Here is a 14,935-nt window from a genome sequence, read left to right as displayed (position 1 = left end):
CCCAAAGGGACTGCAGATCACAGCATGGCGTCGCGTTCCCCGTTGTCAGTGGCAGGCAGCCATACGTACTTACTCCAGCCACGGTGGGAAATATAAATAAAGTATGTTTGAAATTAAATGTGTTTTGCGCTCGGTATTGTTGCGACACTACTGTGACTTGCCACACTGCTTACGGTAAGTCGGTGTCGGTTCCCGTCTTGATCGCTTTGCATTGTGTCACTACCATTGGCGTAGCGAGAATTATGTTTCTGGAAGTGGCCAATGATATAACAGTTGTAACGTAAATATATTTCAAAACATTGAACTCATAATTTCCTCTGCACAAGTTAATTGGTTCCACTTAAATTTGATTTTTTTTTTCATTTCATGTAAAATATCAAGACAAATGCCGGTAGGGCTACATAATTCTGAGGGGATTGTCCCCACTGTTCCCACGCCTGTGTTCACTCCTGTAGAAAATGTTAACTAGAAAACTCAGAAAGTGCTTCTCGAAGCCCACGTATTCCCCGCATGGCTTAGACAATTCCCCACCCTACAAAACGCACACCTACAATACAACAATACACACAATAGTGATCAGCGAGACGTACCTTATCTCTGGAACCGGCGTATCCTTTTATGATATCATAAATTGCACAAACCACTAAAGCTGTCACGGCAGTTTCTTTGCATAGGACAGCGGCCGCCGCCAGCAGAATGGTAAGCCCCAGTGCCAGCCAGTGCCGCAGATCGCAGCATTGCCTCCAGTGGATGTGCCGAATGTAGGCGAGCAGGGCCAGCAGGTAGAAGACACACGCGGTCAGATCCGCCCGGCCAACCACCCCGGCCACAGCTTCCGTGTGGATCGGATGTGCCGCAAAGAGCAGCCCGGCGATGGCCACTCCGTACCGCGAGGGGAGAATGTGTCGCGCCAGTCGAACTACCAGCGCCGTGGCCATGCAGTGCAGCAGCACGTTGACCAGATGATACCCCAGCGGTTTGAAACCGTCGAGCAGGTAGTTGATTTTGAAGCTGGCCACACACAGCGGACGGTAGGAACCGTGCGAGCCGGAATCGGTCAGCGGTGTACCCCAGAAGTCGTTCTGCAGCATCTGGTACCAGCCGTTCGAACCGAGAACGTCCGGATTTCCGAGAATGGCCCGTCTGAAAATGAGAGAAGGAGAAAAGTGGGATGAGCTTTAATAACATTGAATCAAATTAGTAAACTGAAATCACTTAAATTATTCACACGACGTTACAATAATTACAGGTCAGACTCCGTGCCCACATTGAGCTAGTGTCTGTTCATCCGCTAACGGAAATGTATGAACGGGAATAGTGATACAGTTCGATGTTCATAATGGAGAATGTGTCACGTTTATCGGCTTCTGGTTAAGGTTCGACAGTGGAATGGCGTTGTTGCCAAAATAATGGATTATTTCGAATTATAATCAATGTAATTATTGATCAGTTCTCGCATAATTTGTGATTTCACCCTAAAAGCCATTGATAACCATGTGTGTAGCTTGTTGTTACTGAGCAACCGAATGGATTTACACGTTATTCAAAAATGCTTTGATGAAGAGGAGATTTTCTTTTATCTCCCAGTCGTTTTAGTTTTTATCTTAGTCCGTTTGTTTGCTTAAAAACAACGAGCAACACACTCGGTTACCAATGGCTTTTAGGGCGAGATCATAAGTTAAGCGAGAGTTGTTCGTCAGACTGTTCCGACCAAAACTCAATCTTGAGAAATAAAGTTGTTACTATCTAGCTTACGGATATCACGGATTATTACGTACTCTAGCAGAATAAAATTACTACAAAATACCGAACTCAGGTATTCCATACCATATTAGACTGGCCCTTAAACAAAAAAGTTGTAAAACTCAACGGCGCACCCCCCAGATATGAGCCTTAGGGTAAGAAAAACGCTCTCTCAAAATTTCGACTCAATTGGTTGCTCCACCAGCTGGCGCATTCGATTTGAAGTTTGTATGGGATATTCGTCTTAAATATATTGAAAATTGGTCCTATGTCACTGTTTCGTTCCGTATACTAATTGTTCACGTTCAAATAAGCCCGGAATGACAAATACACTAGTTGATACCCTAATGAACATAATTGCAGAAGGTTGTATCTGGATTTAATCTCATTTTCATTACTCTTTTAGTTGTTGAAAGTTAGGCTTAGATCAGCACTCCCGTACAGTCACTTATATGCATGCGACATGTGCCTCAGCTCACCCAGCGTCATAGGTGGCTATGATGCGCTTAGTGGCTAACTTCCAAGCTATGTTGGAGAAATACAAGCAGTATAGCACGATATACTTTAGATGGTTAAAACATCAACTTTATTAATTTTGATCATGGTACAATCTTCTACAATATTCTTCGCCATTACATCAAGTAGTGTTTTTGATATTCTGGGTCCAATTGAACGCGATCATCAATTTTCCTGAATCAAACAGTAGATGATGTGCTGTTGCTCATATGTTTGAGCTGAAACTCCCATATTAACTTCAATTCAAATGCGCCAGCTCATGGAACGAGCAAATGAGCTGAATTTTTTAGAAAGGCTTCCTCTAACCCCAATAAATAATCCTGGAGGGTGCCTCGTGGAATCATACAACTTTATTTTTCTCCCATACTGAGCTGGGCCAGTCTAATACCATATATTTTACAATACTGACTACCTGAATAAGGTATGAAAGAACCCTGCATAAGAGGTTAAATACCTTAAATAGTAGTTTATGGCTATTATTTATATACCACATTGATAATTGAGTCAGGTATAGCAATACCTCAATGATACATAATGAGATTTCATATAGAAGTGATCTTTTTTTCAATAGCAGTTTAATGCCTCAATCAGTCCTCAATGGCTTTCGATTACCTTAACCCCTCTACTGGCAGCCACGCTTATTCATTTTCTCAACATCGCTGGATTTCGGTAGCATGCTCTAGAGCAGCGTGCTGCCTTTGCCTTTTGTGAGAGAGCGAAAAAATACTACGTAAGAAGGCAACGAAAAATGAACGAGAAAGATGCGGCACAAAACGCAACAGAAGAAAATTCCATCAAAAAAGAGTGCCATCACAACTCCGCGAGGCCTGTTTTGTTCAGACGGGTTAGTCAAGAATGCTTTTAAAGTGTGAGTGAGGGTGGATATAGAAGCAAGAAAAAAGAATTTTCGCAAAGGAGTTTCTGTCAAGCTGCCGACAGTTTTATTTTTTCCCCACAACAAAATATTCAAATGGCAACAACTTTTTTGTGTCTCAACATTTTTGCACAAATGTTTAACAAATTCTCTAAAAACTCTTCTGTTTTCAGAATGTGTCATCTGCTCTTGAAGATATTCCTTGAGGGACCTTATAATACCTTCTCTGCAAACATCATACAAAACAAATAAACGAAATCTTAAAATAAGAATATGATGTTTTTTCATGTCAACTCTTAAGGCCGTAGATGTACCAGAAACATAAACGCTCATTATTCAAAAATCTTACAATTTTTTTTCATTTTTTCACAAGACTCACATCAAAGTATTATCTCATGCAGCGAATAGCCAAACATAAGCATAAGCATATATGACCGTACAATTCGAAATTGCTACTCCGTGATTGACCAGAACAATCGAAGTTGCACAGGGAATTAATGAATGGAGCTTGGGATTAGCTTACCATTATTCAATGTACATACATCGAGAGCTCAAATTTTAAAAGTCAATAACGGCACCGGCCACGTCCTTACGGTCATTGGGGAAGGAAAGGAATGTTAGTGTGACCACCGTTGTTACTAAAGACCGAGAACACCTCTGCATTTCCACGATTGTCATGGAAAGGATATTGGGATAAGGTAGAGATCTGAAAGTCACCAATGTTCGATGATGCGATCCATGATATAATCACGCCTAACCAGATTCGCGAAATAGTTCGATAATCGCACTGTACGCCGAACAAGTGTTCATCGCTCACCCTCGCAAGAGCAAGCGACGCGATCAATAGATCAAACAATACTAACGATACGCGGCGCGTTTTCATTTCTTTGAGCGAACGACGCGCGACAAGTTTTATCCTGTCCTCATCACCCTCCCCCGCAGGAGCAAGCGTCAAGGTTGAAGGATCAAACACTACTCACTCATGCAGCGAATAGCTAAACATGAGAAAAAAATCTGTAGCCAGAGATATTAACGTGGGTTATGGCTACGCGTCAGTACGCCAAGGAATTTTGGAATATCTTTCAATCGAGAATATCATCAAGATCGACACAGATTCTAAAAATAGAAGAAGTTTTGAAGAACTCGTGAAAAAAGGTGCAAAAATACCGAAAAACAAAAAAGTTATTGTGATTTGAATATTTTTTGTTGCGGAAAATTGGGGTGAACGAGGTAGTTTAGTTGTTTCAAACATTTTTTTTTTCAATATCATAATAATATAAAACAAAGATGTGAACAATACCTGGTATACTGAACAAAACCAAATTAAGGTATAGTACCAAAATATGGTATGCATAAATAGGTGCGAGTTATTCATTCCTGCTCAGGTTGAGGGAGAAAGTACGGTTAAGCATCACGAATCACAAAAAATACATACAAAAAACGTTTCATAGAGTGGAGGAGAGCCGAAAATGTTCAGTTTTGGTTTTACGTTTTATATTGATTCAGCTTGATGGGATTGTCTATTGACATTTGGCTGACGAAGGAGCCCTCGAATGCAGTTCATCATTTTCAACCAAAACTTTTTTGTGTTCCTATAAAACGTTTTGTATATGATTATGATGTTTTTTGGGTTGGACGTAACACTTATTCTTTCACAATGAGCTATACTAATTTCTAACTTCGAAGTGTGGTAAGTTATCGTTTTGAATATTTCGATTGGAACAAAAGCTACTAATTTGACAGATCACACCTACAGTTACTATACGAAAAATTATCAAATAACAATAAATCTTCGAGCTATTTAGTAGAATTTTTTTTTCATCTACTTATCAAATAACATCTTTAGAATTACATGTTTTAAAATAGAGTTTTTCAAACGATTTCTTCAGTTTTTGCAACTTATTTTGGTCTACGTAACCACCAGCACTATCATCATTGGGAAAATGCGTTTTATATTCTCGGCATTATTCATGCATCTGTTTACAATATCGGTCAAATTTTCTGTACAAATGACAAATATTGAAATACACACATCTGCAAACGCATACAGTATTAGACAAAACAATTGCAACTTTTTCGATTTTCCATACAAAATTACCAATTTTGGTTAGCTAGATCTCAGTTATTTATGGACCGATTTGAATGAAATTTTCACAGAACGTCAGATATAACATGAATTTCAACATATATTTTTGAATAATTTTTCCAATCACGAGAAGAAATGTTCAAGAGAAGCATTTTTTCTTTGATCGCAGTACGCAGTTGAAAAAAAAATGTCAATTCAAATGGAGCTCACCATAGGAAATTTGTTGACTATTTCTTTTGCAGAAATTTTTACTTTGCCTGAGTGGAACAGCATACTTAGTTTATATGGATAAATTGATCTAAACCTCTGGTCACTGTCATGACAACATGGTTTATACGCTCAGCTCTCCTAACAAACACTAGAGACGAATTCCATGTCAAATCGGTGAATCACAGAACTCAACCACCTTCGATTTGCAGTAAATTTGCACATGTTTTTAGTATGGTGGAATAAGTGTTTTCTATATAAAAATTGGTCATTTTGAATTTAAAATAACTTTTGAAAATCACCTGTAAATTTTTGCATTTCAAATTATTTGAAACATTTTTGTTCCGAAACTGTTAATTTTACAGAAAATGTTTAAAAATATACACATAAAAAAGGGACTTCCTTAGCCGTGTGGTTAGATTCCGCAGCTACAATGTAATTAAAGTCATGCTAAAGGTGTCTGGGTTCGATTCCCGGTCGGTCCAGGATATTTCGTAATGGAAATTTCCTTGACTTCTCTGTGCATAGATTATAACCGTACCTGCCACACGATATACGAATGCTAAAATGGCAACTTAGGAAATGAAAGCTCTCAGTTAATAACTGTGGAAGTGCTCATAAGAACACTAAGCTGAGTAGCCGACTCTGTACCAGTGAGTCATAGTCATGCCACGTCATGCCAAGAAGAAGAAGACACATAAAATATAAAAACTGAAAAAATATTTTTTTTTACATGAAAAATTCAGAAATAAATCTTAAATTTAAACTACATAAAACCCCTGGTCAAGCAAAATAGAGCTAAGAAAAATAAGTGATCATGTTCCACAGCAACCGTAACACAGGCTCTCCTGTTCTGATACGTGTTGACTCTTGGTCCGTTTCACTTTGAGCGGCCGATCAGTAGGAAGTGTAGATGTGGTGAATAGGCTTTTTTACCCGATCGCTTCTCGAACGTCGGTCAGCTGGCTGCGCAGAGTAGTGATGGAAATAGACAAGGCAGAAGTAAATAAACCATCGCGAGAACTACACCTCGTTCGTTTTACAGTAATACAGTGTACTTTCTGTTCGCGCAATAAAGCTTGTTTTTTGAGTTGGATTTCGCTGCGAGTTTTTAATGTGTCCGAAACCGTGTTGACGCGCGAACAATCCCATTTTAAATATTTTTGAAATTTTCTTTTTAACTCATGTCAGATTCTATTGTTTCATCAGAAAGTATTTATTGTGACAAAAAAGAAAAAAAAAAATAATTCACCAAAATTTAATTTTTAGAAAAAAAATAATAAAAATTACTCCATTATAAAACTTTGTCACAAATATCTGTTTGCTATGAATATTTTACGTCTTCGAAAATTTTAAAAATTGGGTTTTTGTGTTATATAAAAATTTTAATATTTTCCAGCTTGGCTTGCTATACGCTTTGAAATAGGGGAAGGGGTGGTAAAATGAACACCTTAAGGATATCATCTTGTTTCTGATAGAAAAACGGGGACTTTGTATAGCTCTATCGCACAACATCAAATATAGGGATGTTATCTATAGCAGTGGCATGACTTCAGACTAAAATAGCTAAATTTTCACATATTTTTATCGCTAGCAAAAACGATACAAATGTTCAATTTATTTGCACTATGTGGGTAAAATGAGCAGCTGTTGGTGGTTAAATGAAAACCATGCTAAAAACGTGAGCAAAACAAATATTTCCGAAAATTTTCATTGCGTAACTCAAAATATATCCATTAATGATTGTAACTCATTCAAAAAGAATTTTAAAGTTATCACATTTGACATCATATCATAACGATAATCAACTCACGGAAAAACCTCAAGTTTTCCGAGCTAAAAGTAACGTCAGTTGCTTCAATTGACTTCTATCAACCCGAACACTCCGATTTATGCTCTAAATCGTCCTTGCGTGATAAAAATTCCTCAATTTTTTTTTTTCTAGGTAAAAGGCACGGTGTTCATTTTACCACCCCTTCCCCTACCCCCTTTTGATGTTTCTTGTCTACACTATAGTATTTTTATGGTAAAATCAAAGCAAACTTCGCGATGTTGGAATTGTTTTCAAAATTGTTTGTTTGAAACGTCATAAAATATCTTCGTTGCAGGAAATGGAAATAATTTAACTATTTTACGAATTTTACGTTTAATACTTATGTTTTTATCATTTAAGATGGAAATCGTCTAGACAAACATTATGTTTGCTCGGATAAGTTGATATTTGAGCTCATGTAAATCCATTTTCTTTTATAATTCAAATATTTTTTAACAAAAAAGTGCTGTTCGCATGTCCAAGGAGTGTAGTTTAGATAAATGAGGCAAAATAACGAAAAAAAATTTTTTTTTGGTGATATTGGCGCTTACGTGGACTATGCAAACATAGGCAGTTCAAAAATTGCTGCGTGGAAATTTGGATAAATTTTCAGAAAATTTCTTGTTCATTCAATAAAAAAAATCCCTTGAGTAATGAAAATAGGATTTCTGCATCAATCTGTGCATGAGCTATTGTGAAGATTCCTGGTTTAGATTCTAGAGGGTTCAAAAATTACATGGGATTCTTCCAAAGGTTCTGTGGGTATTTCTCTATAGTTCTCATGAGTAAGCGTTTTGAGATTTTTCCATGCTCACCCTAGAGATTCCTCCATGAATTCCTCTTTCAGAGACGTCATGAAAAAATTCTGGAGAAGTAGACCCGCAAATCCGGAATAGCAAAAAGTTCATAGGATTTCAACTCACCGAACGTACAGACACAATAGGTAGGCTTTTTTTTGCTCATCTTGATCTGAAAGATGGAGTAACCTCGTACGCTTACAACAATTATGAGTGGAGAGAAACGTTGGTTCTAGCCAAATTCACATCTTCCATTTATCAGCTCTTGCTTACTACAAACAACTCATCTTTGTTTTTGGGGTGAATAGAGGCTAGTTGCTCCGTCACCGCAAGAGAAAAATGACTCTTTCCTTTTTGCCTTTTTGTACAAAGAGCTGCAAAAAGGGAACGAAGAGCTGTGTGGAAATGCTCTTCCTAGAACATAGAAGTGGGAAAAATGCTCTCCCTCGAACTGAGCAAGAGGAAACAAAATCTCTTTTTCTTTGAAGCACTGAGGTTATCAAAAAAATCGTTACAACTGTGGGAATGAAAATAAAGCCAACACAATCGTGTAAACTCTTCATCCCGCAGAATACGCACGCTCAGTTTGTGTGTGGGTAACAACGCTTCTCTTTTGTAGTTGATCATTAGATGAAGAGAAAGGGGCTATTGCAAAAGCAAGGAAGAAGCCTGTGCTCAGGTGAAAGCTGTCAAAATGTGCCTCAAAGAGAATGAAGGAGCAAGCTACAATCAGTGTCATGAGCCTGCAATATTGACGCCTGCAAGGAATGCCACAGTCTACTCTTCAATCCTGTGAAATCAACAGCCGTCCGCAATATCCATGCGATCCGTAAACGCGATGACGTGTTTGGATGAAAGCTTGTCGTATATACTGGTAGAGAAGACGCTGATCAACCATGGTAGCTCACAATGCGTGAGTCCCATCACCTCCGTTGCAAAAATCGGAGAAGCGCTTCTTGATCAAGAAATTGGTGCAGCTGTCGCTTATCTTCAAAGGTTAACTCTACTCATCGTTGACTTTCAATAAGCTGCCCCACAAATACTGTTTACCTGGTGGCGCCATTCGAATTGCGGATAGGGTCCCGGGTAATTCGCCCAAACGCCGTTTAACGTCGTTTGGCCGAAAGGGTCATTTGGCCGAATGCCGTTTGGCCGAAAATGAGAACAATAGTGAACAATAGAAACAATAGCATGAATTTCAAAGAACAGCTTATTCCCAAAGAAGAATAAACCATCATTGATATAAAAATAATGATTCTACCCCATTACCCCGAATGCCACCACCCTGAATGCCATAACCCCGAAATCCAAAACCTCGAACGACCCATAACCCCGAATGACATTACCCCAAACTCCAATATAATTGTAAAATGTCATCAATGTCATCATGTCAACATAATTGAACTAAGCTAGTAAATTATTTCATAGTTGTAGCAACCACATTAACATGCAGCTTTCGCTAACACAACATTTTGGCTTATTCTTTTCACAACGGAAAATGTTTTGAATAAGACTTTTTATGGATGTATTAAGAGCCTTAATTTCAATCATTTTTAAAAATAGTTTTCTCTTGGAAGCTTAGCTTTTGGTCAAAAGAAGGAATAATCTATTATTAAAATAAAAGCAAGTGAAATGCAAATAATCGTTAAATCAGTACAACTACAAAGAAATGCCAATGATTTAAAGAAGGTAAAATTCTCAATTGAAATACAAGCAAATGTAGCAAATGTCAATAAGTATGAGCAATACTTTTCTCTTGAAAAAAAAATCTTTTTTCAAAAGAAAAAGAAAAATCTTCTATGAAAACATAAGCAAGGATATTTCATATAATCGTTATAAAAGTATAACCAAGTACAACTTCCGATGATTTAAAGACGGTAAAACCCCAATTAATATACATATATTGAAAATTATTGTCAGAAGTAATAAAACCAGTTGAAATGAAAAGAATAGCCTATGTTTAGAAGAAGTAATAAATTCGTATAATCACTTTATACTTCAACACCGTTGGTAACCCAGAGACGAAACAATCATAACGTCTATTATTGGGGGACGGTGTCCGAATGCCGTTTGGCCAAATTACGAACAAAAAAAAAACAAATTGCTTTAACGATGATGAGTTGGATTCATAAGTGTGGCCCAATAACTTAATAATGAAGCTAATTAATTTGTTGATTTTTAGATGCGACCGAATGTCACGTTTGTCGCTATACTAGTTCCCCAAGAAAATAATTAAAACGTAATTCAGTTATCAACTCGCGTCAAGATTTTAAGCTGATGGTTGGTTCGTTTCTGGGTTATCAACGGTGTGCTAGAGCTTAGGGTGACTTTCATCAAAAATGTTCCCTTCTTTTAAACATAGGATATTCCTTAGCTAAGTGGTTAGAGTCTGCGTCTCCAAAGCTAAGCCATGCTGAAGACGTCTAGGTTTGAATCCTGGTTGGTCCAGGATCTCTTCGTTATGGAAATTTCCTTGACCTCCCTGGGCGTAGAGTATCATCGTACCTGCCACACGATATACGAATACGAAAATAGCAAACTTGGCAAAGAAAGTTCTCAGTTAATAATTGTGGAAGTGCTCACACTAAGCTGAGAAGCAGGCCAGTGAGAACGTAATGCCAAGAATAAGAAGAATAATTTAGAAAGCTTTATCGATTTTAAGTTCTTGCAATAAAATCTACATCGAACCATATCGAAAACATGCCATTCTGGTCACACTGCCTTTCTGCTTCTCATCATCATCGTCGACGTTCGATATTCCTCCCCACAGCGAGGAGGAACATTTCCAGCTGAAACCATATTCACTTCTGCTCATACATATTTATTCATACAATTGCTTCCACGAAGTGGGCGGTAGGTAGTTGTCTGGCACTTCATCCGTTCATAACCCATTGCATTGGTCCCGCTTCGTAATGAGCCACAATGCGAATCGCGACGCTACTGCCGCCATCCATTGTTTGTGTGCAGAAGCTGCCAGTAGCCATGGATGCTATTTTCGCAGCTGAAGGGGGACGGTGGCAATAGTTGACATATGAGATGATTTCTTTGGCAATTGGTAAAAGTTCCTAAACGCAATGTTGTTCAGACCGAGTTTTTAATTTTCAAAATGTTAAAATATTTCTAAAATTCTTCCGGGTTGCAGAGCTGCTATAAAATTATTGTAAATTTGGTTAATGAGTCAGTTTTGACCCCTTAAAAAAACTTTTGAACTATTAAGTAGTGTGGGTAATGGGTTGAGAATTGGTTCTCTTACCCTATGAAACCGAAAGGATAATCAAGTCACTTCTCCGTTCATCGCAGTCGAATGAACTGGAGGCGAAGGACAATGGTAAGACGAGTGGACGGACATTGGAAAGCAGTGGACGATCAATGCTTTAGTAGTGCCAGTCTGGGAACATTTATAAATTAGAATCATAAATAGAGGTGCCTGCACATGCTCGGGTGCATTCATAGTTGATACAATTATTTTCTCATTAAGTTTGAATAAACTTGACGCTGGAAGATGGTGGCTTGAAACGTGAGGGGATTATCTGACTCAATTTCAATTAGGTTTCCGTTTGGATCATAAAATATAAATATCATAAGAAACACGTAAAGCAAACAATTTCTCAGAATAGAAGATGGATGAAGAATTGTAATTGATTTTCAAAACTAGATTAAATAAATGAATGATAATGAGATCGACAAATAAGTGATTGATTGAATCAGTGTGCTTCGTACGCTCGTGCTGGAAAATTTTAATCTCTGATTACAGAAGATGATCTTAAACTTTTGATCCGTCTTAAAAACGTGAGAAGAAGGCAATTTTAAAGACCACGCGATCCAAATTACTCAGGAACAAAAATCTCGGTCATGAAGTACCGAGTTCATGATACGTTTCAAGCTCCATTATCGTTTGTATGGATGATAACTCTACAATCTTTCGCTTTAAATCCTGCTTTAAGCCCACGTTAAAAACGTCTCCTTCTGTGCTGATGGTGACTAAAGCTTACAAAACGCTACATTTTGCCTTCGTCAATTTAATCCTAATAAAATCATTCATCACATCGTACGGCGTCGAACCGTACAGAAAAGCACGACGAAGCCAACCCCGAGCAAGCTGCTGGGTCAGTCAACCAATTGATCGTTTGCCATCCGACGTGTGAAGAATATCAATCAAGCCAATTTTCACGGCATTCGGTTTAAATTTGTATCATATCGGCAACCGCTACGATTCGATGACTTCAATCACGTACGACGACGACGACGACCCCCTAACCTCCCTTTTTCCCAAACGCGGCATTCCACCCGCAGTTCATTCGCTATTCATCGCAGAACCCGGGATACGTAATAGCAATCAATTATTTTTATAAGCACTAATTTGAAATTAACTTTAAACTTTCTGATTGCTTCTTGCACCGCGGCGTCGATGACGAGAAGATGCCGGCTCGAGCAGCGGAAGTTTGCACACTAACCGAAACTTATAATGGCTGGCTATGGCCGGGTGTCGATAGTGTACCGTTTTCCGCTTTTCCCAACCAATTCAAAAAGCGAGCACAAAAGTGTACTGTAGGAGTAGCAGAAAAGTTAGTTTGCCATTGAGCTTGATTTCACTCTTTTCCCACGCCAGTTCGGCCCTGTGGTAGGGTGTCCCAAAAAAATCAATGTTCGAGCAGAAATGGTCGACATTTTGAGAATGACTTTAAAATGCTAAGCAAGCAAGCAGAAGGTCATGAGTTCAATCCCAGGCCCATTTCATTCCTCGTACTTTGTAGTTGTATCTTTCATTTGCCTCTCTCTTAATCTATCACACTCAAACTATTCGTTCATAGCAATCGCTAGAACCGAAATTATTTCCCTACGATTTTATTCTTCCATCATTTAAGCACGCCTCTCCTTACGCCTAATGCAAAGGCAGTCTGCTAAAAAATACCTTACTCCTATACCTTCTCGCATGAAAACCAAAACAATTCTATTATTTTTCACAAATTTTACATCTCAATTCGTTCGAATTGACTTTTGTGTCTACGAACTTCAGGTTTTATATAGGTTCATCAATAATTGAACAAGAAAAGTCACAGGTATTCAAAATCATGAAGAATGAGTTGTCGCATGCCTAGTTTTGGTATAAAAACTGAAATGTCCTACAATACGGGCACCTCCGGTGGTTATTCCTGGGTTATTTCGGTGGTCCAGAAGAACCAAAGTGGCTATTTATCTATAATTGAACGAGCAGAGTCACAGGGATCCAAAACAATGAAGATTGAGCCGTCGCATGCCGACTCTTGGTGCAAAAACTTTGTGGTCCCATATTACGGGTTTCGCGGTGGCCATTCCGGTGCTCCAAAAGGATCAGAATAACCATTCATTCATTTTTTGGCAAAATACATAAAAACATATGAAATCGGTAAGAATTGGGAACAATTCATTTGGTTTTCGGGCATAAATCTGAGTAAATTCTTCGAATTATCCAGATTGGCCACCTTCCGGGACTCCAGGAACCGGTTCCGCATGGACCATACTGAACCGAATTTTTCAAAGGATGTGCGCCGGTAATTGGTTTCCTATCACAGACAAATTTTATGCCAAAATATCCATCAATAGTATCGATGTGAATTACATATACAAAACTGCGATGGTGACCTACTTTTCGGATGTTCCGGGTTTCCGGAACCGGGTATGAACAGCTAAATGATTTAAGAATCTCTTTTCACGGTCCACGTGAATACCTATTCAACAATGTGAGGATGGTTCAGATTATGTACTTGTAAAGTAAGGGTCTCTAAAGGGACTTTTTTTCAGATGTAGCAGGTTCCCACAGTGGCCACAGTGACCAAATCCGGATCTCCGGGAGGGTTTCTGAAACTAGACATGTGTGCCCTTGATTGAAGCCCAACAGAACTAAATTCAGTCAACACACTGATTTTTGCGAGCTGTTTGAATTTTCGCGTCAATAACGACCATAAGGCACAATTTGTAACTTTTTTCTATGGAAAACTGCTAGGTTATTTCAATCAAAAGTTACATTGATTTGAATTTTGAAATGGGTCGTTACTAAGCTTAAGGTGATGATGAATCGAAGCCAAAATTAAAATTTTCAAGAGAACAAATCTGGAGAACCGAATACCCGTTCGAGCTGAAAACATAATCGATTGGTCACCACCAGCTAGTGATCAAACGATTAAGTTTTCAGTTTAAACGGATGTTTGGTTCTCCAGATTTGTGCTCTTGAAAATTTAAGGTTTCGCTTCGATTCATCTTCACCTTAAAGGGTTGACTTTTCGAACACTGATTTTTCTCTGGTACACCCTACTCGCCCAGCAGTCGCACTATTCGAAATAATAATCACGTTTGATTCCACTCGCCTGGGAACCAGGCATCATCAGAGCAGTTGGGTCCCTTTTTGCAGACTTTTCCTTCCGTTTTGGTTGGTTGCTTGTATTATTTCGCGAGCAAAGCTATTTCTGAAAGTTTCTTCAATCATATTTCGACGTTCGGTTCGTTCGTTCGTTCATTTGCCGGGTGTTGTGTATTGAAACTGCTCAGCTCACTCACACAGGGAAAAGTTCTTTGATTCTACGAGTGCAGTGCAGCGGTGCAGTTGCTTCGACGAAGAACTAATCATGGTCTTTTGCACTCGCCATATCGTCATCCACATCGTCGTCGTCGTCGTCGTCGCCGTTTTTCGGCCAATATGGTGCTTTAATGGAATTACCTTGCTCTCTTCGATAGGGTTCTTTCTATTGCGATGCAGTTGGCAAAAGGAGCGTGCCTAGCATTTCGTTATTGATTTTGCTGGATTTGAATTCTTTTGGCTTTCAGAGGGGTACCTACTCTGAGGAGAGTGGAGGGTTGAAACAACTTTATGAATAACAAACTTGATGAAAAGTGTATTGAGCCGTAGCTATCGACAGCTGCAC

General features: G+C 38.7%; 1 protein-coding gene across 1 annotated transcript in view; it reads right to left on the bottom strand.

Moving 5' to 3' along the window:
- The window catches only part of LOC5572373 (transmembrane and TPR repeat-containing protein CG4341), a 681,544-nt gene that overhangs the window by 263,734 nt on the left and 402,875 nt on the right, over nucleotides 1-14,935 (bottom strand). Inside the window, exon 4 of the mRNA XM_021839643.1 lies at nucleotides 591-1,143. Within this exon, the coding sequence (XP_021695335.1) occupies nucleotides 591-1,143 (553 nt within the window). The remainder of the gene's footprint in view (nucleotides 1-590; nucleotides 1,144-14,935) is intronic.

This window comes from Aedes aegypti, chromosome 2, assembly GCF_002204515.2.
Source record: "Aedes aegypti strain LVP_AGWG chromosome 2, AaegL5.0 Primary Assembly, whole genome shotgun sequence".
Lineage (NCBI taxonomy): Eukaryota > Metazoa > Arthropoda > Insecta > Diptera > Culicidae > Aedes > Aedes aegypti.
Note: the sequence above shows the minus strand (reverse complement) of the source record. Positions and strands in the feature narration are given on the sequence as shown.